This window comes from Scleropages formosus, chromosome 13, assembly GCF_900964775.1.
Source record: "Scleropages formosus chromosome 13, fSclFor1.1, whole genome shotgun sequence".
Lineage (NCBI taxonomy): Eukaryota > Metazoa > Chordata > Actinopteri > Osteoglossiformes > Osteoglossidae > Scleropages > Scleropages formosus.
This window is the reverse complement of record NC_041818.1, coordinates 11,006,983-11,033,842: the sequence shown is the minus strand read 5'-3', so window position 1 is coordinate 11,033,842 and position 26,860 is coordinate 11,006,983. Positions and strand designations below refer to the sequence as shown.

Below are 26,860 nucleotides of genomic sequence, written 5' to 3'. Positions count from 1 at the left end.
CCTTTGTTGCGATCTCATCTGAGGCTGATGCATAACTGCAAAATAAACGTCTTCTGATTCATGGTACTATTTCTGCCGAAGCAGCGTTCACGTGGACCTTGTACAGACGGGGTAATTCATACCACAATTTGCCAAAGGCATCTGCAGCCATGATGCCATGAAAGAAAGTACATAATGTAAACCATTTAACAGCGCTGTGCTGTTTTCTCCCCCGATCAGGACTGAGCCCACCGCGGTTCTGTGACACGGGTAGAAAGGGCAGCTTCGGGCATCTCTCCTCACATCACCTCTCTGCCGGAAGTGATGGCGAGGATCCGTGGGAACTCTCCCGAGACCCTCAACCTTACCGCTACCTGTCAGTCAGGCGGCAGAGATTTAGCCTCGTGCTGAAACTCCCCGCTATTCCGAACCTGTGAACTTGGCCCATTTTCCTGTCCGAAATACCAGCCAACACCGTCCATCCCGTGACATGAAAGCACAGGGTGACAAACACTAAATAAATCAAATTAAATGGGACAAATGATGCACAAAGAACATTTTATTGCATGTGATGCTACCCATCTGTAATCAGTAACTACTTATCCGATGCAGAGTATCAATGATTCAGAGTCTATCCCAGAAGCACCACGAGCACAAGGCAGGGCACACCCTGGAAGGGACGCCAGCCTGTCACGCCGTAATCTCGCACGCTCCTTCGCTCGCATCGAGACACCGTGGCCAAGCTAGTCGCCCGTTCACCCGAAACCTGTGTCTTTGGAGTGTGGGAGGAAACCAGAGCACCCGGAGCAAACTCGCACAGACGCAGGGAGAAAAGGGAAACTCCGCACAGAGCGAGCTGGATTCCATCCAATACGTTGCACTGTGCCAGCGTACTGCCACCGCATGTTGCGCCAACAACAAAAACTGAAGGTCACAATCTGTGCGGTGGAGTGAAGCTTGTTCCAGTAACCTGTTCTTGAAAAGGACTGAATGGAGGAGCCTTTTAAGGAAAAGCGTGCTGAAAATAACACTTTCGTTTCTTCCCGGTGTTTGGCAGGTGTAAGATCCTCTCTGCCGCTGCTCTTTCACAAGGCTGCACGTGAGAGAGGACATTCCATCTAGGGCAGGAAACAAACTGCATTAAAAGGAGGAAGACCCAAAAAGTTAATGAAATGTGAAATGGTGCTCTGCAAAGCAGGGGGGGGGGGGTTATTTCCTCTTGGTTTTCAACTTTTATGTCAGCTTGTTCTAAACCTCGGAGGGGAAACGGACAGTTTTATCAGTGATACAATTACTGCTCTCTTAATTTATATTAATTTGGCTTCCTTGCCTACTTAAGAATCAAGTCTGAGCAGAACTATAAGATAATTTTGATTGGGGGGGGTGGAAACAAACAAAATAATAAGAGATTTCTTTTACAGAGGCTGTTTTTTCCAATTTCTTTCCGCCCCAGAGGTGACGGATATAAACGTCATAATAAAGACCATCGCTTAGCCACAATACCGTAACTAAAATTATATATTCAGCCTTGCTTACACTCTTTCATACCAATGTGCACATCATCATGGTGGGAAAGCTGCAACATCAAGCGTCAGAACTAATTTCTTGGACCGCTGGTTTTCATTACAACTGTTTCCCCCGGCACAGACGTTTTTAGTCAGTTTGGGGCTATTTATATTATTTAGAATTATGCATTTCCCTTAAGACCGTTCCAGGTCTTAAATAATCTGAAAGCTTCGGATTCAGTTTATCACGGGGGAAAAAATACCAGAAGTGCCCGATTAAGCTCGGTGCGAAACAGTTTTTAACATAATGGATAACTGTCCTCTTTGCATCCATAATGGGCATTAGTTCATGCTACCTTCGCAAACTATTACAAGGAGGTGCAAGTCCAGCTGCCTGGGCCTCATTTTTATTATTATTTTCTGTCCGTGCCAAATCTGAGCGTTTCTGTCCACGCAATGCATACATTGCATTTTCTACGAGATGCACGTTGCTTTCGAGAGAAGCGTCTGCTAAATGAATAAATGTAAATATGTTCAGAAGCACTGTACTGAGAAAGGAGCACACACCCTTTACAAAAAAGTCATCCAGAAACGATACCTGATAAAGGTCTAGAGCAACAGTTCCTTAAAATGACTGCAGTAATTCAGAAGTGGGACAAATAAACAGGTACGATCAGCTAGCTGACCCCGCAACCCTCAGGTCTTTAATGGATAAAACAGCTATTTAGCAGATATTTTCTAATATCAGTCATATGTCATCTTTGTGCTCCTGTTCTCACCTCAGCATTTGACAGCAGTAAAGAGCTGAACAAAGACTTGTACACGTCATCAGTGGGGACACACTCGGCCCTTATTGGGGCGGCACGGCTATGTCTCACAGCACCTGGGTGGCGTGACAGGACATGGGTTCGATCCCGGCTCAGTCTGTGTGGAGTTTGTACGTTCTCCCCGTGTCTGTGCGGGTTTCCTCCGGGTGCTCTGGTTTCCTCCCACACTCCAAAAAACATGCTGTTCACTCCTAGTGTGATGTATGGATGAGTGACCCAGTGCAAGTAGTGTATCTAGCAGTGTAAGTTACCCTGGTGAATAAGGTGTGTGGGCTGATAACACTACATAGAGTTCACTGGAAGTCACTTTGGAGAAAAGCCTCTGCTAAATAAATAAATAAATAAATAAATAAATAAATAAATAAATAAATAAATGTACACTCTGTAAATGTCATGGTCCCACCCAGCGAAAAACTGCTACAACAGCTCATGAAAACACACAAATTCATTTCTTACTGGGGGTTACAACAGCATTTTTTTTTTGTCTGTTACATGGTCACTTTACTGCCAGAACAGGTATTTCACGCTGTAGAATGGCTTGTGTCAGACAGACATACACACCTTGTGTCTCACACCCAAAAGGCTTTGGTCCCTCAGTGCTGTCAATCTAGCCATTTTCCCTTCAGTGTATTGCCAAAGTGTCACTTCTTCCATAACAAATCCAACTGCACATTCCCCGCTTCCTATCACAACAACAACCACTGATTAAGGTAAACATACAGTAAATCACATGTATTCATTGAGCTGAGGCTATTCGCACAAAGCAACTTGTACCGTTTAGCTGCATACACTGATTTACCCAGTTATACAGCTGGGTGTTTTCAATGGAATTTGAACCTGGGACCGTTGAGTCCTTACAGAAATAAAATAGGTTCTCTAACCTCAATGCCTTTACAATATTATAAATTAAGCCTTAATCTTGCAATCAGATGAAAATTGAGTGTCAGGCGTGTTAGTAACACAGCACCTCTAACAGCAAGGTGGTTTAAATAAACATTCGTAAACCAAATTACCAGAATGTCCCTATGCAAGGCGTACCTACCTTATACCCTATGGTTTCCTGGACGAACTCCAGCTCTCCCTCATCCTTCATTAGACAAGCACACGCACACACACGCACGCGCGCGCGCGCGCGCGCGCTCGCTCGCATGCACACCACCTGAAACCACTTGTCCCATACTGGGTCACGGGGAGCCGGAGCCTAACCCGGCAACACAGGGCAAAAGGCTGGAGGTGACACACCCAGGACGGGGCGCCAGTCCATCGCAAGGGACCCCAAGCGGGACTCGAACCCCAGACCCACCGGAGAGCAGGACCCGGTCCAACCCGCTGCACCACCACACCCCCCATTAGACAAGCAATTAATGACAATGAATGAATGAAAATGTAACAATAAAAAATAGGCTACACACAATTAAGGTATGTTACCATACTGGATACTTCATGGATAAAAATAGCTTTCATTGCACTTAACTAGGTGATCTAACTGAATAAATTAAATTTTGGGAACAGGTGCACCTTTAAGAAAGTCATACAAGCACATATTTTTCAGGGGTCTTTTTGTTCCAGCACTGAAGAAACTAGAGTTCATGTGAAAGGCCAACATTATTCAGTTTTTCTTTAAAAAAAAAAAAAAAGTAAAGCAATGATTGCCAGCTGACCACTCTGTTATTTTCCAGTTTTTGTAGGACTGCCCTTTCTCAATCAGCAAGGGCCTCTTGCATTTATTTCCAGTTTTAGAGTCCCACTGGAGTGTGTGGAAAAAACCTAGACTAAAAGTGTGTCAAGAAGTTGATTGAAAAAATTTATATGTATCCTGGTCTGTAAATACTGTAGAGAACTGGTTATCGTTCAAGGCCAGACACACTATCAGAGCTGGGCCGCTGAAACACTCCGTGCTGATGACACACACACACACACACACACACACACACACACACATACACACACACACACACACACACACACACACACACAGAAAAGGCAGGTGCTGAGACCAGTCATTGAAAGTATTATTATACTCTGCAAACATCACCAGCTCAAAATCTTCGGCAGAATTTGGTGTAAAATGCAGAAAAGAGCGAGCAGAGCTCTGCAACTGTGCGTTTTTTTTGACTGATAAGATTAAAAATTTAACTATGAGATATAGTAAAGAAATAAGGGGTGCTGACTTTGCTGAATTTGACCTGCAATACATTTCACCACCTCAACTATACAGCGACATCTTGCTTGTTTATGTACAGGAAAACACCCCTCGAAGCAAACTTGTCAGCGCTTTCCCACCCAGCAATACAGGCGCTTAAAACACACTGCCAACACAATCAGGACTCTCTTTTGGGGGGGAAAGAAGGAAAAGTCCCAGTCTGGCCAAAATACTCTCCTGATCATAATGTTAGGAAACAAACTCCACTGTCTGCTAAACCTAGAAGAGCACCTGAGACCAGAGGACTGTTCTTAACTTGATTTCTTCATAACTCCAAAATCACTTTTACTTCTAAATCACTACGAGACACTCACGAAAAGCTTAATAATACGGACACTTTGACATACAGCGCTGCTGGGAAGTATGTGAAGCCTACAAAGATGGTCGTGATTCGTGCAGAAAATATTAAAATAGGTGTATACAATCGAAATCTTAAAAACTTACACAACAAGCGATTATGATTTACACACCCGATTCTACTTATCCACTTGGTTTAACCAACGCAACTCGGGGTTCGCTTATTTTTGCACCTGCACCGTTTCCGTGTTTCTACAACACACACGATTTCCTCCAAACATATGGAACTGGTCATTACACACCTGCTATGTCACATAAGAAGGACTGCTTCTCATTAAATAACCATTTTGCGGTAAAACTAAGGGACACAAGGGGTTTGCATGCTTTCAAGCAGCACTGTAAATGTTCTGTAAAATCTGTACTGCTATAGATAAATCATACAGTTAAATTTTAAGCTTTGTTTCATTTTAATGTTGTTCAAAGAGAAATAGGTCATGTCCACAAACAACAGTCAATGTTGACTGTTGACCAGTTCATTCCATAAACATGTCAATGTTCATCATCTCGTTCTCGATCGCTGACGATATGGAACGTCGGACGGGGCCCGTAAATGACGAAAACGAGTTGAACCCAGGCGGTGTCACGCTCCTATTCTGTTTAGGTGCATTTTACCACCTGGCTGGAGAATCAGAGGTCACTTAAGAAAAGGTCATTACAAATAAAAAGGAAAACATTTGCGCATTCAAAAAAATCCTAATATGAGGATCCAGTGGATTTACTTGCCGAAAAGGACACAATGATCAGAAGAGGCTGAAAATAACTCCCAAAATGCATGAAATAAAAACGTGCGCCAAAGCAGCGGGATGATCAACGTACCTCAAACACGGGTTCAGTTTGAGTTACGGTAGGGATACGTAGAACTCCGCCATGGATGGTCCCAAGCCCGGCTGAGAAAGGAGAAGGGTTGGGCACGGGTATAGCTACCCCAAACCATAAAAACCTTGCCAGCTACAGAAACGCCAACAAGAAAACTTCATGACGTCTCTGCTCTTAGGGACACCTGGAGAGCCCTTGTTGGCGGCCTATGTCCCAGGAGGGGTGGAAGGCATGAGAAGAAGAAGGAAACGTGCCCTGAGAAGTACACTTACTGTAAGCGGAAACTCAAAAGTTATACTATTGCGAAAAGGAAGAACACTATAGAGCTCTCACTCCCTTGACCTCAAATTTTGAATTTCATCTGCGAACACCATTATTTTGACTTCATTGTTCTAAGAGAGATTCCATACCACTGTCAAACAATGAAACCAAAACACCATAGAAGCCAAAAGCCAAGTTTAAAATGCAGCTTTATGGAACGAGGTCCACCGTGCACTCGGTTTCCCCTTTCACCGAACCATCTGTGAAAGACATCAGCGAAAAGGCAAAAACGTACAAGTTTCCTTAAATAAGACAAGAGCAGAGCTGGAGGGCACGGCTTTTTCGTTTAAAAAGGGAAAGCGCACTACAAAAAGGGCCACAAACTAGAAGTATTCCCCGTTCGGTGCTTGGCTGGGAAACGACTCCACACAAAAGGTGTCCTCACATTAACCCGACCAAAGGGTCACTCGAAAGCCCAGGAGGACCCAAGCATCACATGCTTCATTCAAAAGCCATCTGCTGCATGTTGTTTTCTCATTAGAAAAATAAGAGGCCAGAATCTCTATAACTATTTCATCAGTCTACAGCTTTATGGAACGTAAGTTGTTACCTAGGGAGCGTTTGCTCCATCGGTTTTAGACTCTCGCCGCAGTGATGGGACGTCCCCGGGGTCAGCAAGGTTTCTGAACGCATTTTAATCAGTTTCATTAAAAATTGTATTTGAAAGAGGCATTTTGAGGCTGAGGAAAGAAGTTACATAGTTGGGTGAGCAAGAAAAAAAAAAAAAATTTAACTGATGACTGAACTGACTGAAAGGCAGAGGCCAACACTCTCGGACAGTTTCCTTAAGACGCCGTGCGTACACCTGTGATGCCGCTGCCTTCTGATATAGAAAAGCGGGTTGATTTCTAAGCCATAGCTTAGGATTTCAGAAAACTGTCAAGTAAACAAAAAACAACAGTAAACGAGAGTAAATGTTTGTTTTTTGCGTACAAAGTGATTTTTAACACCGTTGCTAGTATTGCTGTTTGTGAACTTCATAATCTCTCACCGCAGCAGTTCAATCAACCTTGCGAAAGCAGCTTTCAGGGCGTAAGTAGGAGCTTGGGGAAGGTGCTGACGACACGGGCTTGTTTTGACTGGAAAACCGAAAAAAAAAAAAAAACACATAAAACATAAACACTGACCAGTTTTCCCTGAACTTACAGTTAAACCAAAATAAAGGCATATTACATCTACCCGACAGACTAAGAAAATGTGTCTGAACATTACTTTGACAGGACAGCTAGGGTCATATTAAAGACAAACACCCGCTATATTAATTAGCTCGTAATAATAAATATGTCAATGAATGAAAACTTTCAACGGCGACTAAATTGCTTCCTAAGGAACACAAATTGACAGCAATTCCTTACAAATTATGAGTGACCTTTTAGATCCAAAGGTAAACGGACGAACGAGTCGTCACCGTTAACGGTAATATTCAACGATGCTATATTAACACTTCTAAGTCAAGGTGTTTAGCAGTTATCTGTACAGTCGCCCATTGGTACAACCCCCCCCCATGGTGACAAGAGTGGTACAAACCTCCCTGCGGCAACAAGTGGATTGCAATTCCAAAACACGTGCACACTCCGGCCACACGGGGCGCTGTTCCGAACAAACACTCAACAACTCACTATGAGTTTGCATTGTTAATAACATTCAATGGGCAGACGATGTCTCAACTATTCTAAATTCAAGGTGTTTAGTAATATGGTGGTACAAAGCCCACCCGCTGTGACGACAAGCGTGGTATAAACCACCCCCTGCGGCGACAAGAATGGTACAAACCACCCCCTGAACGGCGAGTGTGGTACAAGCCCACAACACGTGCACGCTCCGGCCACACGGGGCGCTGTTCTCAACAAACACTCGATGACTCACACACAGAGTTGCCGGTTACTTTGTTTAAGCGGGTTTACGGTGCTCAAGTACCACAGCGACCGAACCGAGAGCGACGTGTCAGTGTTGTCATGACAGCAGTACGTTTACTGAGGAAAGAAGGCTGAGCGAAGACACCAGGCAGGACAATGAATGAAAAGTGTAACATTCTGAACTTGAACTTGTTTCATCATAAGTTTAAAATCTGTTTCTCCGTTTTTTTACTTTTTCGGGCAGCTGGGAGGGCGGAGTGCGGAAAACCCCAAAACGTAAACTTTTTTTTAACAGTTAATCAGTTAGCGGTAACTGCTGCTCTAAGTTACAACAACAGTGAGTGACAGTCAGTGAAAAGTATCGATGAAGTTGACATCTGATCAGAGCGCAAGACGACACTGAAATACAACGGACAGGTAGGTAGGCAGTCGGGCAGGTGACTGACTGACTGTGGAAAAAAGATCAGAAGAAAATCGCTACAGTCAATTAGGCGCACACAGTTACAGTAGTTAGTTTGCGTACTTACTAAGGGTCGTTTGTAAACCTGGGTGTTCGGGGTGGCTGGTATCCATAAAGATGGCAATAAAGCACGTCGAAACAGAAGCAGCACATCTCAGCCGACACCACCATCCTCCTCCCGCCGCCGAGTCCGGGGCTGAGATTGGGGGAGAGGCCGGTGGTGCCGTAGCCTCCCGGAGTTGGGGACATCGCGCTGCTGTTGCTACTACTGCTACTCCCCGGACCCCCCAGGCCATTCGCCCGATTCACACTTCCCGCCGGAACAGCGGAGGAGGAACCAATCCCCAAGTCCGATCCGCAGTGTCCCGTCCCAGGTACCGCGCTGCCCCCTCCGCCGGGACCCCCTGACCCGGGGGACCCCGACAGCTTCTGCTTCTTCACCCCGCAGCACCCGGCCGCCATCTTGGAACAATCGGCACCGACACACCGCTTCCTACCCATCGTTGTGAGCGCGGGATGGGCGGGGCGAATCGCCGAGCACACGTAGAAATCCCGGCGCGTCAGCACGAACGTCCAGCAAAAGCTCCGCCCCCTCTCCTTCTCCGAACGTAACACCCAGCGTCGCTTACGACGTTATTGTCACCTCGTTACCCGGGCTATGGACGAGGAAGAGGTGCCCGAGGAAGGCTGGAGTGCGGCCAGTTTGCGAACATGTCAAGTCATTGTCGGCGTGGGCCTCGTTGCGTGCAGCTCGAAAGAGCGAGAGGGCAGGTCCACGCTGCGGATGAACTAGTCGCGTCTGCAGGAACGGCGATTCATCGAGGGGCGAGTCGGTCGCGGAGCGGGGTCAGCGGCACCTGCCAGGCGAGGCGGAGCGATACGCAGTCCCGCGTGTGCGTGTGACACACGCACGCAGAGCTGAGATGGAGCCTGTGCGCTCTGAGCTCGAGCAAGAAGGGCCCACGGGCTTTAGCGAGGACGTGAGGTGCGATTGAGAGGCTCGCAGCTCTCGCATTCCAGGCAGCGTCTTTCTTTGTGTCCAAACGGCGCACGCAGTTCCGCTCTTTCCTCACATCATGATCCCCCGCAGCGTCAAAGTCATTTCCCAGCAGCGGCGGCGGCGGCGGCGACGGCCGGGTCCTCCCCTCCTTGTCAAACGGCTCTCCGATCGGGCTCTCCTACTGTCCCGATGAGTTGGGCAGGCGGGAAGAGCGAGTGCAGAGTTTGTCGCGCCTCGGAAAAGACCTCTTCCGTGCTTTTCCGTCCATGCTGTCGGGCGGCTGTGTTCAGAATGAGCAATGAGTCGCTCCGTCCCCCCGTCGCTCGAGTCGTGCTGATGCTGAAATCTGCAGAAATGAGCCCCCGGCGGCTTAGGTCGTCCGAAACCGCCGTCCCTTCATTCGATTCTTTTTACCCCTCGACATAGAGAGAGAGATCGTTCCTTTCCAATCCCAAAAAAAAAAAAACCACACACACACAAAATAAATTCCTACAGATGAAATGTAGTACCCGAAGCGGAGTCCTGTTCCATCCTGGAGGACGCGGCGTGTCAGAGGGAGGAAGCCCGGTAAGGAGCCGGCGTCGCTCCAATGATGCCCGGCGAAGGGCCTCCGCAGAGCCCCGCTCCAGTCTGGGCTCCTCCTGGGAAAGGCGCGATGAGATGCAGTATTACGGGCAGAGGGTGTCCGAGTGTGTGATGGCGAGCGGGAGCGGATTGCCCCGGTGTCGGTGGAGAACACCGGCAGCCCGAGCGGTGGGGGTGGGGGTGTAGGGGGGGAGGCGTTCTGAGAGCCGCTCCGCGGAGCGCCTTTAAAGACACAGAGCATCGCGGCGCTCCGGCCACATCTCTCTACCTCCTCCTCATCATCATCATGATCATCATCATCTCTCTCTCTCTCTCTTACTTACACACACACACACACACACACACACACACATATACATACACGGCTTTGCCAAGGGGCACACGCAGTCCTCCCCGCACCAGGGAACACGACAGCCCCGGGGATGCCCGCGGGGACAGCGGCTCGCCCTTTTACCGCCGCTCATCTTTTATTCGAAAAAACCAAAAAAAAACTTAAAAGAGCAGTGTTGGCAGTCGTGATTAAACCAAGATCGTGATCGGTTCAGATTTGCTTAAGTTTAACAAGAGGCATAGGCCTGTAGGTTGTTTTGGCCCGGCGTTGAAAATGGTCATATTTCTGTTATCAGTATCTATAATTTTAGTAGACTTGTGTTTAATCATAAGTTGGCACGACTTCAGCGGACACAAAGAACGTGTGGGTGGGTCACTGCATGGGTATGGCCTATATATTCCCTGAAGCATAGGCATGGCAGGAGCACAATATGTACCCCCCCCCCCCCCCAAGATTTATCCATGGCATCTTAATATTATTGCTATCTTTCATCCTGCCAATTCTTGGCAAGTTTTTGTGCTCCTAACCCTGAATTATGCACACCATGGAAAAAGAAAAAAAAAAAAACATAAGCTGTTACCAAGGACAGGAAACCTAATAAAGAAAAAAACTACATTTGTTATCCTAAAATAAAACCTTATATCAAGCTTTGGGGACATAGGGCAGCTAAAAGTGCCTGGAGCTTAATTCTGAGTAGAATATGTTTGTATTCGTTTTGCTACCAATTACAGGCACTGAAAAAGTTTTGTTTTCCAGCTTGAATGAAGTACAAAACTTTGCCTTTGGCTGTTTTCATTAGAGTTTATATGAAAAACTCATAGCAATCTGAATTCCAGCAGTTTCGCGTCGGTTTAGCAGCCTTCGCCTTTGGAAGATTTCAAGTCTCAGATTATATGAGGGTTGGTAACACAAGATCATGCATTTGGGTGGATGAGAAATGCTGTGGATTTGGATCTAACTGACATCAGGTGTTTATTTGTTCAAAAATTGTATCATTTTGCGTTTTCTCTTTGGCACACATATCCTCAAGCAAACAGATATCTTCAGTTCCTCACTTATTTTGACATTCAGAAGATGAGAGAAATTCCGGGCCTTTGCATATGAACCAAATGGACTTCCTGAAATAAAATTACTTTTGCTGGCATTTCCTCTTCACAGCAGTTGCTGTGATTCAAATAGTCAGCTTCTTTAGGAGAATAAGCATATAGATTATGTGAATTGTTACTTTGTATATTGGATAATGTTTACACTGCCAGTCATGCTAATAACCTGTACTTTATTATCCTGCCATCACCCTGTGATTTACATCTCGGGGATCCAATTTCTTTGTTCCGGCTCTTACTTTGAAGAGCACCAGTACTTTAAAGTCATCAGGAATATGAGTCTGCATCTTAGCAACTTCTTTAGGAAACTCAATGAGTTTGAAAGGATGCTTATGCCACCAGGTTGCTGCTTGAACTAACAAAAATTAGTGATTGCCACCGAAAGCTGAGATTTCATTAGCAGCATGAGAGCTGGTTGCCCTCATACAGGAGCTATTTCACACTTAAGAGGGTGTTGGAGGCACTAGGGAGAATCTACAGACAGAACTCGGCATAAGAAATTGCTTTTCTCCTCAATGGAAGCTGCTGACTTTGGGGTCTTAGTTTCAAAGCCAAGACAATTCTTACAGGACTTTTCATCTATGAATGAAATAGAAAATAGAAATTCAATATAAAGATGAACATTACAAAGTTCTACTCATGAAAAAATAATCAAAATAACTGCTTTACATTTGTAAAAATGTATGAGTAGTAAATACGTATGAAATGGAGGTTCCCTGTAGGGGTTTATGTCCAACATGAGCTTACCTATTTTCCAATAGCCACAGACTGCAGATTGTAGAGAAATTAGCACATTTTCAATTACCAGATTTAGATGACAGGAGGCAATATTTCAGAAAAAAGCTCAGGCCAGCAGGTAACTTGATGGCACCAGAATAACCAGAAACTCAGGCCATCATATTAGCTGGGATCCCTTTTGACCCCCTCCATTCTAAGCCATCCAAAATGCAAAATGCCAGAGGATCTTGGCACAAACTGTCAACAGCATGAGGGGACATTGAGTAGGAGAAATGTCATGTCCAGGCAGTAGTTCTCTGTGAGTGCCGTAGACCTTGAGTAGTTATTCAAAGTGGTCATCATGCATTACCAACCTGAAAAGGAGCATTTTCAGATGGCCTGCACCTCATATCCACCATGGGGGCTGTTTTGAGAAATCTGTTTTTTTTTTTTTTTTTTTCTTCTCTGCATCTGGTCTTTAGCCAGGCTTTATGAAGGCAAACCGTTCAGGAAACACCTGCTGGGTGCTTATTATCACCCCTGGAATAATCCCAGGCACATAGGGTTGACGCTGTGGAGGCGGTAAAAAGATCCATAGGTAAGACTTCCTCTGATTTCCTGTAAATGAAATCAGTTTACTTTAGTCTTATGTACCATCCATCAATATCTATAGGAAAGCATTAGGAAAGCATTATGCAGTCTCAGCCACACCCACAGCAGAACTTTGCAGCTATAAACTTGGCTGGATTGAAAGGATAATTATAAAGCATGAGATTTTGAGCGCCAATTTTTTCCCCTCTTAGTCTCATTCAATTTGCCCTTACTGCCCTAGTTCTATTTATATTCCAGCAGCACAATAGCTCCCAGAGACAGGAAATGAGATACACTTGATGTATACACCCAGTCATAATTGAAAAATTGAGTGCAGTAGCTAGACCAAATTAGATATCCTTATCTTCTGTCTACTAATTTCTGTCAACATGTAAGGAGAGCAATGGGTGGTGCTGATATTGGTTGATCTATCTGATGTAGCTAGAAAAGAAAACTTTACTCCAAGTTAATGGGCTTTTTTAACAGCATGATGGAGGTGAACATCTGGTGCTATAATTATGCCAAACAGTACCTAAATAGTAACGCTTATGGTTTACTGGACCATTCATTTTTATTTGCACTGCAGGTTACATTGTAGTTTGTTTAGAATTCTGACCATAACGAACAAATGAATCTTAGCAGGTCTTTGGAATTGTATAAATACGGAATGAGGGTCCCCAGGGATGACGGCACACGAAAGAGGCTCTCCTGTCGTGTTTCAGTATTTGAATGGGTGTGTTTTCAGCAAGTGCGGTCTTGTCCTGTCAAAATGATGATGCTGACATATTCGCAGGAAAATCCACAGAGGTCCAGGTCTTATTAGCTATGGCTCTGCACCCAGATTGCCGTTTCACCCAGAAGCATTGCCTGTGGAAAGAGAGGAACAGTGTAATGGCACGTGTGCAGTCGTCCGTTTCCTTTAATGTATGTCCCACTTATTGCAACTCGACGTGCAAGGTTTGAATTCCCTGCTTCTGCTGTAGTACCCTTGAGCACAAGGTATTTATCTTCAATGAATACAGTGAGAATACCCTGCTGTGAGGGGGTGCGGTGGCGCAGTGGGTTGGACCGCAGTCCTGCTCTCTGGTGGGTCTGGGGTTCGAGTCCTGCTTGGGGTGTCTTGCAATGGATTGGCGTCCCGTCCTGGGTGTGTCCCCTTCCCCCTCCGGCCTTACGCCCTGTGTTGCCGGGTAGGCTCCGGTTTCCCGTGACCCCGTGAGGGACAAGCGGTTCTGAAAATGTGTGTGTGTGTGTACCCTGCTGTATAAATGGATAATTTTTGTTGTGTGTTACTCTAAGTCACCTTGGAAAGGTTAGGTTATAGAATGGCCGGTAAGTTGTGCGCATGCTATTATACCATAATTTTATAGTAGCATCTTCTTACCACAAAGAGGCGCCATCACTCTACTTGGTAATGTGCCGCGTATTTAGATGTTGTCACAAACAGGACGAGTTCTATGCAGTGACAGTGCGAAATTCCACAAGATGGCCCGTTGCGGTTCTTGTGTCAGTCAGAAAGACCACTTGGTGCAGGAAGGCCCCGTTGCAGCCCTAAGGTCGCTCAGCAGCCTCCCACACTGACGGCGGCATGGAAAGACTTGACGTGATGTGTCGTTCTGTATATATTGTCCTGATGTTGTATGAAATGTATCAGTGTTATATTTATTGTTTGTTTATTTCTGTTGCATTTACTGTCTGAATTTACTTTTACATTTATTCATTTGGCAGATGCTTTTCTCCAAGGGGGTGAGGTGGCGAAGTGGGTTTGACCGTGTCCTGCTCTCCAGTGGGTCTGGGGTTTGAGTCCCGCTTGGGGTGCCTTGTGATGGACGGGTGTCCCGTCCTGGGTGTGTCCCTCCCCTTCCAGCCTTATGTCCTGTGCTGCCAGGTTAGGCTCTGGCTCCCTGCAACCCTGCTTGGGACAAGCGGTTTCAGATTGTGTGTGTTGTGTTTGCGTGCTTTTCTCCAAAGTACAATGTACATCTCTGGGAACAATACAATGAGTGCATTATGTTAACAGAAGGAGAGATATGGATGCAGACACGTGATTCCGAAGCACAGTTAATTTGTCACATACCACCATATGAACAAATATACATAACGCTAGTAGCTACGTGAATTTATTTATTCATCGTGTTTATTGCTTAGTTTGTATTTATAACATTTACGTTTACAGACATGCAGCCAACAATGTGAATGTGCAGTATTAATATATCCTTTTGTGTTTTTATTTCCTGATTGGTTGTTAAAAATATATATCATTGATGTTTAATTTTAGCACACATGATCTAAATGAGATAGGACTACACCAGCAAAGAACTGGGTTGCTGGCTTTTTTTCTTCATCCCTAGAGTGATACAGCTGAGTGACTTAATCGTGGATTCCGGGGCCTTCTGATTTGTAGAGGCAGTTGTGTCCAACAGGCCTGTGACAAATCATGCAGGATAGTATCTCCTGAGCAGTAGGTTTGCACACCCTTGGTCTAAAAACACCTACATCAGGGCAAGACCAAAAGCCATAATGATCACTCTTATCTGGCTCACGCTCCATCAGTCATGTGTGACTCGTATCTGACCATGTTAACCCGGTCGAAAATGTAAAAATATGGCAGCAGTCCGCACAGAGCTCTGAATTACAAGTGAGGCTCACAAATGACACTTTTTTCCAGCTGTCAAAATGGATTAGAGAAAGTGTAATAAGTAAAACGTACTGTAAGATGCGCTGCAGGAAGACACGCCGCTCAAAGTGAGGAAATGGAGCACCTCGAGCTTTGCAGCTCCGCAGCTCATAATTGGCGAGGAGTGTGTCTGGTGGCAGAGTAACACTGCGCTTCTCTAAACCACGAGAGACAGAAACACACTGAGGTCAAAAGAGATTCCCTCCCAAAGCTGACGTTCAATCAATTTATGATAAAAGAAGAAACTTGTGTGATGACAACATGCCGTGAACACCTTTTGGATGCCAAATGTGTCTCTGCTGAATATTTCCATATTTCCTTTAGGTTTATAGGCTTTTTCTTCTTTTTAAAGTGATTAGACGTCAATGAAATGTTGACAAATGTGAAAATGAAATATAGATTATCCTATTTATATGGGGTAGAAATATGAAGTTACTGAGTTGTGTTGGGGGGGGGTGCGGTGGCGCAGTGGGTTGGACCACGGTCCTGCTCTCCGGTAGGTCTGGGGTTCGAGTCCTGCTTGGGGTGCCTTGTGACAGACTGGCGTCCTGTCCTGGGTGTGTCCCCTCCCCCTCCAGCCTTATGCCCTGTGTTACCGGGTTGGCTCCGGTTCCCCGTGATCCCGTCTGGGACAAGCGGTTCTGAAAGTGTGTGTGTGTGAGTTGTGTTGTAGGAGGGGGTGTAGTGGTGCAGCGGGATTGACTGTGTCCTGCTCTCTGGTGGGTCTGGGGTTTGAGTCCCACTTGGAGTGCCTTGCAATGGACTGGCATCCCCTCCTGGGTGTGTCCCCTCCCCCTCCAGCCTTGTGCCCTGCGTTGCCAGGTTAGGCTTCGGTTCACTGTGAGCCAGCCTAGGGCAAGTGATTTCAGATAATGTGTGTGTGTGAGTTGTGTTGTGCTGTGGTCCAGGCATAATGTGCTCAGCAGAAAACCTGCATGGATAATGTGATGCTATGAATGTTGGCTAACAGTGTAAATAGATAGTCTTTTTCCCAGAAATGTTTCTCATGAGCTGATAGGCTGCCAGAGGAGCCCGTGCCAGAACAAATGAGGATATCAGCTGGAATCCGCTCAATGTGTGCACATGGAACGCCGAGAGAATGGAAACACATTCCTGCCGGAGCAGGACCGGGTCTGCCAGCACACCCTGTGCACTATGTTAATTTAACACGCCAGGAATCCGCGCTGCTCGTGGGACAGCAATGTGGACGGCGGTCCCTGCCAATCCTTCTTCACTCCCTGCTTTTAACTGTTGGACTTAGCATGACATCGCAGTTTATAAAGTTGTTCTTCGTTGTAGTGGTGCAGCTGCCATACTGCTCTTAGTTCATACTTCTCCACATGTTCGATAGTGTTAAATTGCTGCATAAAAGCACCCTTTTTTCAAAAGCAGTACTCCCATCTAAGTGTCCCTCTTCCCAGATCTTACTGATGTTTTTGGTGTTACCAGTGATTTTTTTTTTTTTTCCCCAGAAAGGGAAAGGGTTTCAATAATAACAAGCGCTAGTGCTAAAGGCATTGCAAACAAAAAGAAACTATTAAAGTTAGTGAATCTAAAGTCCGACATAATGTTCAAAGAATCCCCTCATAAAACCGACATCTGACTGCATCCTCCGGGAATACGAGAGGCCTATCTGGACTGAATAAGTCAGAAAAGGTTTAGTAAAATGCACAAGTCAGCTGGGTCATCCAGCTGTCATGACACAGTGCGTTTAGTATAGGCAGAGAGCGTGCGGAGAGGCGTGATGGAACCAACGATGGCGACTCCTCGTGGTGTCACGGAGGCTGCCCTCGCAACCCTGTCGCAAGCAGAGGCTCGGCCTCAGGGGAGGAAAAGAGGCTGCGGAACAGCCTAATAATGCACACACGGGCAGGATGTTAATTGGCTGGACCCGCGGGGGTCTCTAGGCGAGGGGACCGGGGAGGCCGAGGGGGGAGGGGGGGTGTAGAGACCAGGTTGAATAAACTCGTTTGACCACGGCAGCTCCGGCTCAGTGAGCTCATCTGCGTGGCCAGTGGGAAAAGTGCACCCAGAGTGCAAGGCGTGCGGGAACATCAGCTAATGATGTGTGCGGTTTGGGTTCGGACCAAACAGACGGGACAGGAGAGCGGGCCAGGTCAGTGGCCTGAAGCCAGTGGCGTCAAATGGGTCAAGGAGGGCAGGCACACACAACACCACCGCCGAGAGGTGAGGCCACAAAGCAAGCAGGGTTTACTGCGATTTACAGCGCTGCCCGTAAGGCGGAGGACTACACTGACGTTGGAAATGGCTTCAAAAACATATGATGTACATTCCGGTGCATGTGCCACGATGTTTTAGCCTTTAGAGGGTATGATTATATTTTTCTTCAAGTAAATTGTGAATATGTACATGCGCAGAGTTTTCATCCTGGCTATTTCTGTGAGAGTTTGCATGCAGCACTAAAACTTTCATAAGTTGTGCTACCTATTCAGCTGTGGTCTTTTGGCTGTGTTGCTAGCATTTCACAGCAAGGCAGACATTAGCTATTAATAAAATTCAGTGTAGCATAAAAATGGCTCTAATTATGTGCCCTTCCCAAGTTTGTCAGTACAACTGTTGTGCTGCCAGATCAATGCAAATGTTGTCAGGCAAATAAACATGGCCTTCAAATGTTCCGTTGTCATCAGTTTCAGAGGAATTCTCCCATTAAAAAAAAAAAAAAAAAAAAACAAAAAAATCAATGCAAGTCATTTTCCTGGCCAGTATTTTTTTATCTCACTGATTAGAAGTACCCGTTATCTACCATAATACCCAAATGTGGGGACAATAATTTCATAATGATATTGTCATTCCTTTTACTAAACACCAACATTACTATATTAGTCATATCAACATTGAGCAGGGCCATGCATAATAATAGTAATAATAATAATAATAATTGTGAGGACTGGACAGGTACAGTTGTTTTTTGTTTATAGAAGTGTATCTTTTAAGGCATCACTGCAACACCTGCAAATTCCTTTTCAAAGCAATTCTGGTTTCTTATGTTACCAATAATATGATACGTGTACACATGCATATTCCTACCTGTTGGATCAGTGCCATGGCACCAAAACATGGTGTTTCTGGATGAAGACTGAAGATTGTGAAACCATCTTAATCACCGCCACAGTATAAGAGTCGAAGACACGAAGGTATTGAAAGTCTTTATCGGCAGTTTTGTTCAAGATCACATTCCATAAACACGCTCTTAAAAACATAACTGCTAGTAATTAATTTCAGTACGTATAGAGTTTCTAATTAGATGTCAGTATGAGAGCACATTTTCTCACTAAATCTACAAGTCAAGGTTTACAGTCAGGTGAATTAAACGAACCTTTTACCTTTTCATTTCGGCCCTTGGGAGGCTGTGTAGCTTCTGGAACACAATTTATTCATGTTAATTCCCAGCAGAGCCGAAAATCCTGAGAAGTACACGTAGACCTTCGAAACACTGGAGGCCGTGAGTTGCCTAGCTGCGCAGAGGACCTGTGGCATACCAGCATGTTTGAACACATTTTATAAAACAGCATACGTTTTGCAAAATTTCTTTAATTTAAAATCCGCTTTGATCTGGAATTAAAAACATTATGAATAAACTGCGGTTTTTTTTTTTTCTTTCATTTAACTTGCCATTTATGATCCTTATTTCTCATGAAAAGCCATTCCAGCTCATAAAGCAGTTTGTTATTTAACTGTTATACTGTATAAAGCCTCAGTAAAAATTGGACTTGTTAGCTTTGACAAGTGCTGAAAAAGTTCACTGTTGCTTTATTGAACACTGGCAGCTTTGCTGTTAATTAATTGAACAATTGTGTTATCTGGGCCAAGGGTTGGGGGGATTTTGGAACATGACCAGATCATTCATTTCAATGGCTTCAGTGGTTATTATACGACCACTTCTCTCTGTTATTTTGAGGAGGGCAAACACGACAAGCAAACTGGTTGCTGTGACTAGCTAAGACCAATTTCAAGGTATTGAAACATTTTATTTTCCCTTACAAAAGGCATTTTTTCTGGTTTTTAAGATGCAACGCTACACCCACTGATGTCTGATGTTCTGAAATGCCATACCTAAAACAAGGATTAAAGCATGACTTGTATCGCATGTATGGTTTGAAATATGAACCAACGTAAAATGATGTTACTGAGTTCTGTATGTTTCCCTTTTCTTTGCCAGCTTTCCGTACGACGAGAGATTGCCAACGTTAAAAACCAAAACAGTTGTTCGGTAAGGGCAACAGCGAGGAATGTGAAATAATTCTGCATAAAAGAACGGGGAATTTGGTTTTGTGGGGAGCGTATGTATCACAAATTCTCTGTGCAATCTGCATTAGAAAATACATTTTGATTAAAAGGACCCTTCAGATTTTTTAAGTAAAAATTATTGGATTAGCAGCCATCAGTTTTAACAGTCCATTTCCATTCATTGCCAGTATTAGTAAGCTTTGACAAAAGAGCATGTCTTTATCTAGTATTGAAAATAAGCCATCTTTGTGAACAAAGTAGCCCTAACCCTAAGCCACAGAAATTCACCCCAGTGGCTCTAATGTCCATGACCAATTCAAAGTTTACTGCTTGCGTGCGCAGAGTAACTGGTCATTTTGGTAGGACTCATAAAAAAACAATCATTTCAAATTATTACTGAAACACAGAGGCTGCAATGGTATGAAATAAACGGTTATTCAATGAATGATTTTTACTATAATTTACCAGAATTGTGTTTTCAAGCTTTTACCAAAGGAAAAACAACCTTCCGAACAACTCAGGATTAGGCTTTAGCTAAAGATCACTTGAGGGCAGAACAAATAACCAGTTAATCGGGGGTCAAGTTTGTAATTTATACTTAACTGCTGATATGATTTTTAGCCTGAAACTAATTGACTGCATGCTGTATATTGAGGTATTTCAAATGGCAAAGGAGTACATAAAAAACAAACTCAATAAGGTTGTTAAAAGAGAGGGGCAGCCTGTGGTGTAGTGGTTAGAACAACTGCCTTTGGACCCAAAAGTTATAGGTTTGAGTCTCCCCTCTGGCTGTAGTACCCTTGAGCAAGGTACTTACCCTCAATTGCTCTAGTAAAATAATTATAATCTTAACATTAAAAAGCATCAGCTAAGTGAATAAATATAAGAAGCTGCCCTTACTTTATCAATTCAAGGTATATATTTTAATCAAAGGTACTACAGCAAAACCAATTCTTTCTGATTACAAGACCACAACCCAAAATGACTTGAGTATAATCATGAAATAAAGCTAAGACTGACTTGAATAAAAACAACCTTTACAGGGTACGGAATTACTGGGGAAATTAAATTAAGGATGCCACAATGTTTATTGATGCACTTTAGAAATACCCAGAAAACACCATAAAATCTTGCTGAATGAGAAGCTTCATCAGTGAGACATGGTGATGCTTGAATCCTGATACATTTGAAGGTCAAGAAAACATTTTACATTGTTCTACTAGTATTAACTCTTTCTGTCCTAAATGTTAATACACACACACACACACACACACACATTTTCAGAACCGCTTGTCCCATATGGGGTCACGGGGAACCGGAGCCTAACCCAGTAACACAGGGCATAAGGCCGGAGGGGGAGGGGACACACCCAGGACGGGACGCCAGTCCGCCGCAAGGCACCCCAAGCGGGATTCGAACCCCAGACCCACTGGAGAGCAGGACTGTGGTCCAACCCACTGCGCCACCACACCCCCAATGTTAAGACATTCAGCTGATATTTTTCTCCAGAGTAATTTATTAAACAATTATTTACATAGGTGGGTGGTTTTTATTTGAGCAATTACAGGGTAAATACCTTGCTTAAGGATACTCTACCAAGAGGTGGGATTTGAACATGCAACCTTTGCAGTATGAAGGCAGTAGCACTAATCCCTACACTACCTGCTCTCCCTTCAGCTCAAGGGCCTAAAGATTACATTTTGTAGTGTAAACCTATGTTTTTCACTAGCTTTACCATCATTTGTGCCTTGGCCCATTTCCTTGTACTGTAACACATTTTATTATATCATTCTTGCAAACTGAACAAACTTGAAGCTTGTTTTTATGGGCTTATTTACTTTCAAATATGTCTGTAATTAGCTCCATCATTGTGTTCTTTTGTGGCGAACCCATGATTTCTATTGCTCTTCATCAACTTTAACTTTCCATCTGTTGTTACAATAAAATAATAGCAATACATGTATAATAAATGCAGCATGCTTTTTTGCTTTCACACCACTTACACAGCTCTTTGTCCAAGAAATGTATTGTGTGCTTTATTTCAGAACAATTTTCTTTTCTTGTGGATGTTGCTTTTCCAAAACCAGACTAGAGTATGTCCAAGTACTTAAGTTCTCTGTTGTTTTTCGTTGACTATACACGAGTCCTGTCAGTGATTATATAAAAGAAAAAAATTAAATATCACATTTATGTTCTCACATAGTTCACACACAGACAGACATTACCTCTCACCTGAAGTGCTCTGTAAATCAACAAGCTGAGAGTTGCAAATAGACGACATGGCAGCGTACTGCTTTATTCAACCACGATGAACTTAGCCACAGCACAGGAGGCCAAAGACACAGGAAATCCATTCATGTGCTCCAAACCAGCCGGTCACTGGTGGGTTTGACATATGGAGCGAGTCGTCGCTCTTCTTCACTCAGCTGAGCATGCTGGCTCATAAAAAGGCCTTGAAAAAAGTGTTCCACAAAGTTTTCGTCAAAAGACCCATTGTCAGAAAATTTGGGAGACCCGTAAATGAGGAAAGCGCGGGGGCAGTGCTACACAAACCCCTCCGGGCACAATGTTTCCTGTATCTATTCAACCAGAGCAAAAGCTTTTTTGCTGTTCACTTAGTACACAGCTATAATTATAGTTACAGTTCATTTAGCTACAATCCAGGTGCACGTTACACAACTTGGTGGAAGAGCTTGTTCTCATTGTCTTGCACAGAAAGCGTCTGCCAGTGAAAACAGCCAACCGGGGGCTATGTTTGAGATCAACAAAACCATGATAGATGTCTCAGTAAGTGGAGCATCACAATCCGTCCCCCCCCGGTAGGGGTCTAAAGCAGGCCTTGTTAGCTGTGATAGTCTGGCAATGATGCCGCGGGGCCATAATCCAAATTACAGCACCTGTGGAATCTCTGGAGACTTCCATCCAGATAATTAAATTTATACAGACCATCACTTTTCTGGGTCTAGGGTTGAAGAACCCTGTTCTCTGACTACACAGTCAGTCTCATCTGCACCGCTGGAAAACTTCAAAATGCTACACACCTGAACTAGACCTGGTGCAACAAACCCCAGGAGGCATGCCCAGTGACAGCAAGAGGACTGACTGCCTCCATGCATACCTCCTACACATCAGCCCATCAAGGAAGACTTTAAAAGAAATCTTAAGGAAAGGGAATGCCGCACTGAGTTCTGCAAATTAAACTTTTAGAAGTTCTACTTTGCTTTTGTACATTCAGAGTGGTTTCTGACCCCGGTCTTGTTGAGTCTAAGGTTTGTGTTCTGAATTTCATGATTACAAAAAAAAAAAATCTTCACAGCTGAGTTTGCCACAATCCCCCATCCCCATGTCATGATAGAAGGTTCCACCTGCTACAGATGGACCCCTTGGAGCTGGGCTCATTGAAAACTAAAGTTGCTGCCTGGGGGTGGTCCTGGGAACTTGTGCTCAATATCTATGATGTCCCACTGAGTCCATGGATGAAGTAGTCTCGATCCTCCAAGGGAACACCGTGACATCACAAGCTCCGGCAGCCCAGGCAGCCACTGTGGCACTGATCGCCTCTATCAAACCAGCCAGTTCACTCTTGACAACAGAAAGATATGATGGCTCATGTGACCAGTATCAAGGGTTCTTTCTGCAATCCTCACTTTTTTCTTGCATCGGCCCAAGGCATACAGCTTGGATGCTGCCAGCGTGGAATTCATCATTTCCTTGCAATTGGAAAAAGTGCTTGAGTGGGCCACAGCAATTTGGAATCTGTAGAAACTAATTCCTGTGCCCACAGGAAACCTACTCCTGGAAATCAGCCGAGGGAATTGGACCACACCTGAGGTCACACCCAAACTCTATACACTTAGCTGCTAGCAGATGGAACAATGCCACTATCCTGTCCTTGTACCAGCATGGATTAAACAAGAAGCTAAGCAGACCTTGCTTGCAGTGACAAAGAGTGGAGCCTGAACAAACTCATTCCCCATTCCATCCTACTGGATAACCTCAATTTGGAGTGGTACAGGCCACAGAAACCAATGTCCAGGACAATCCATTGTCTTCCAATAGAACTGCCCAAACCTATGCAGATCGGGAGAGGTCATCTGCCCATAGCAGTGAGGCAATGGTGTGAGCAGAGAGGACCCTGCCTCTGTTGGAGAACTGTGGACCATTTCCAAATTTCTAAAGCGATCAGGCCACCGTAAGGAACTTCAGGGACTCTTTCAGAGGTGAGTGGTTCTCCTAAATCTGCCTTGAAATTATTAGTGCTGGTTAAACTCTTGTGGGGTTTTCAAGTCAATGACGTTCAGGTCTTTGTAGATTCTTTAGCTGCAGGAATTTTTTTAGGCTTCTCTTTGGCTTGGTCATGGGGAGAGTTTGTTTACAAGTGTAACTTGTATGCCTAAGATGGGCAACCTATAGGGCCATGTACGGTGGAATACGTTACTGTCCTCTTCAGGTTACAGCTGGGATTGTATCACACTAAAATGATTTAGTGTAAAATGTTTTTTTTTTCCTTGTAAGATGCAGGACACACACACACTTTCAGAACCGCTTGTCCCATACAGGGTCACAAGAAACCAGAGCCTACCCAGTAACACAGGGCGTAAGGCCAGAGGGGGAGGGGACACACCCAGGACGGGACACTAGTCCATCACAAGGCACCCCAAGCAGGACTCGAACCCCAGACCCACCAGAGAGCAGGACTGTGGTCTAACCCACTGCCCCACCGCACCAGATGCAGGACAGTCTGGTTAATTTTGAGTAGTCTTTGCCACATGACCTACCTTTTATGCAATTTTTGAAAAAAGATTCTTGGGGAAACAATGCAATGTCTAATACAATACTGTGCTTCGCCATGCTACTTCAATAAAGGGGCCTAATGCAGATGTTCCAGACCACATCCCCAGAGTAGATTGTGATTTAGAGGATGTTTTCATTAACTCTGTGCCATTAGAACTCCTTCCTCATTGCTGTTGGGACTGTTCCAATAATTCTCTGCTTGGCACTAGTCCACCTACACGTGGAGCTCTCCCTGTCTGAGCATCAAGCTATAAAGGCATGCATTACTGAGGCCTCGGAGTCATTTCAAGCATAGGAATCATCTCCAATCCACCCTTTGTTTTTATAGAGAAAAAGGATAGAGGCCCTAGGCTTCTATAATTTACTGATTATGAGGGACTGAGTGCAATAACGGTAAATCACCCGCATCCTATACCTTTGATCACTGCCACCCTTGAATAAGTCACCTGAGCAACCATACTTACTGAAGTAAACTTGGTCTTAGGAGTGTGTTCGCATTTGACTTGGAAAACTTGAAATGGAAAACTTTTAGCAAAGCAGTTGCCCCAATGAACGTATTTCAGTTGTTTATTTTTTTCAGGTTTGGTGACAGTGGTTAGGGCTGCTGCCTTTAGACCCCATAATTGCAGGTTGGACTCCCACCTTCAGCTGTAGCACTCCTGAGCAAAGTGCTTACCATAAATTGCTCCAGTAAAATTGCGCATCTGTATTAATGGGTAAATAATTGTAAGTCACGTTGGAGAAAAGCATCAGATCAATGTAAGTTTTTGTCAATGAGGTGCTTAAAAAGAAATTTGACCATTTTTTCCTATTTTGCTGAAAATTCATCATGGTTTTCCAATCTAATAAGGGTCATGTGAATCATAGGAATCTTTTGAAACAGCTTTTGAGACAGTTATTTCTTAAAGATGAGAACTGTCAGTTTCATGAAGCTACACCATGTTTTCGGGATTTGTAGTAGACCCACAAGGCAGTGAGATGGACCATAAGAAAGTAGCTGCTGCAATATTATGGCCACATCATCAAGCATTGAAAGAGATAAACAGTTTTTGGAGTTTGTTAGCTTTTAACACCAGTTCTGTCCATGATTCAGTCACAATCCCTCTGTCCAGATTGATTGAGGAGTACCTGAATAACTTTTTTGGACTCCTGATGCTCTCGTGTTATTCAGGGGCTTAAATAGACAGTTTACCACATCCTCCACACAGATCAGCCACGCTTCAGTCTACAAAAGGGAACTTTAAAAGAAAGCCAACAGAAAGGGGATGCTGCAGAATCAAGTCCTAGAGAAATTCTACTTTGCTTTTCTAGATTCTGAGCAGTCCATGGAATTAACTTATCAAGATACAGTATGTTCCTCGTGAATAGTTAAAAACAATATTTTCTAGTTTATTGCCAATAGAATCCCTGTAAGTAAATACGGACCACGGGCACTTGTATTTTGCCCCTTTGACCCCTGGCCTGTCTTCTTCATCGTGCTGTTTCCCTCATTCGCTAACAGAGGTAACGAGCCTTGAAGGGGCATAAACTTGTGCATCAAACACACATGCCAGACACAGTGACAGCATTTCTTAACAAGCGGCGTTACTTTGTTCCTTCCGCGCCTATGATCTACACATACAGAATATAATGTGCACAGCGGTTGTCTTTCAGAGAGGAGCTGTGAAGACACTTGTGAATAGGCAACAATTTAGGGACTGTAAACAGCCCTTGCCATCTGAGTGTGACGCAATAAGTGAGCCCTTTCCCAGCTGAGAGGCAGCTCAGCAAAGGCAGACACCCTTGCATCACTAAACACAGGGCCCCTTTGTCCAGGGCTGCCAATTAAACGGCAGCTCTGTCCGCGATATTAAGCCTGCCCACCAGCACTTTTGTGAGAGGCGTAATTGAGGAACCGTCAGCAAGGATTTCACCCTCTTTTGTCTTAATCGTCTTTTCTTCGGTGGAACAAAAAAGGTGGCAGTCTGAGTGGCACAGCCCAGGGTGTCGCTGCGTTGGCAAGATGGCACAGTAAGTGCTGTATACGTAAGTTGTCATGCCTGGTGGGAAACTGACTTGCGTTTCGGCATTTGCAGAAGAATTGTTCGCTGCGGCATTGTGTTTCTCCGACACTTTTTTCCAAAGCCAGTTACAATGTTAAGCTACCTTCAGTTATTTACCCATTTCTACAGCTGGGTAATTTTACGGGAGCAATTTAGACTCAGTACCTTGCTCAGGGTACTATAGCTGGAGGTGTGACTCAAACCTGTGACATGTGTGCCCAAACGCATCAGCTTGAACCATTACGCTACCCACTGCCCTGCCTGTGGATGTTTTAATAGACGTCCCTGATCACGAGTTGATGTTGGAAGGGGTGTGTGCCCGGGGCTGTCAGCTCACTGCCAGAGGTGCCCTGGCCACTGCCACTGAGCCTTTACCCGCAGCCTCAAGGGTTTCCCCAGCCAGTAATGAGATTAACTGCTCCAGAGGCCAATCCATGCACTGAGAAAT

The 26,860-nt window shown here is 44.7% G+C and overlaps 1 protein-coding gene across 1 annotated transcript in view; it reads right to left on the bottom strand.

The window, feature by feature from the left end:
* Positions 1 to 10,059, bottom strand: part of LOC108925495 (AMME syndrome candidate gene 1 protein-like) — a 29,935-nt gene extending 19,876 nt beyond the window's left edge. The window contains exon 1 of the mRNA XM_018737480.2: positions 8,392 to 10,059. Within this exon, the coding sequence (XP_018592996.1) occupies positions 8,392 to 8,825 (434 nt within the window). The 5' untranslated portion in view covers positions 8,826 to 10,059. The remainder of the gene's footprint in view (positions 1 to 8,391) is intronic.
* Between the last annotated feature and the right edge of the window lie 16,801 nt (positions 10,060 to 26,860).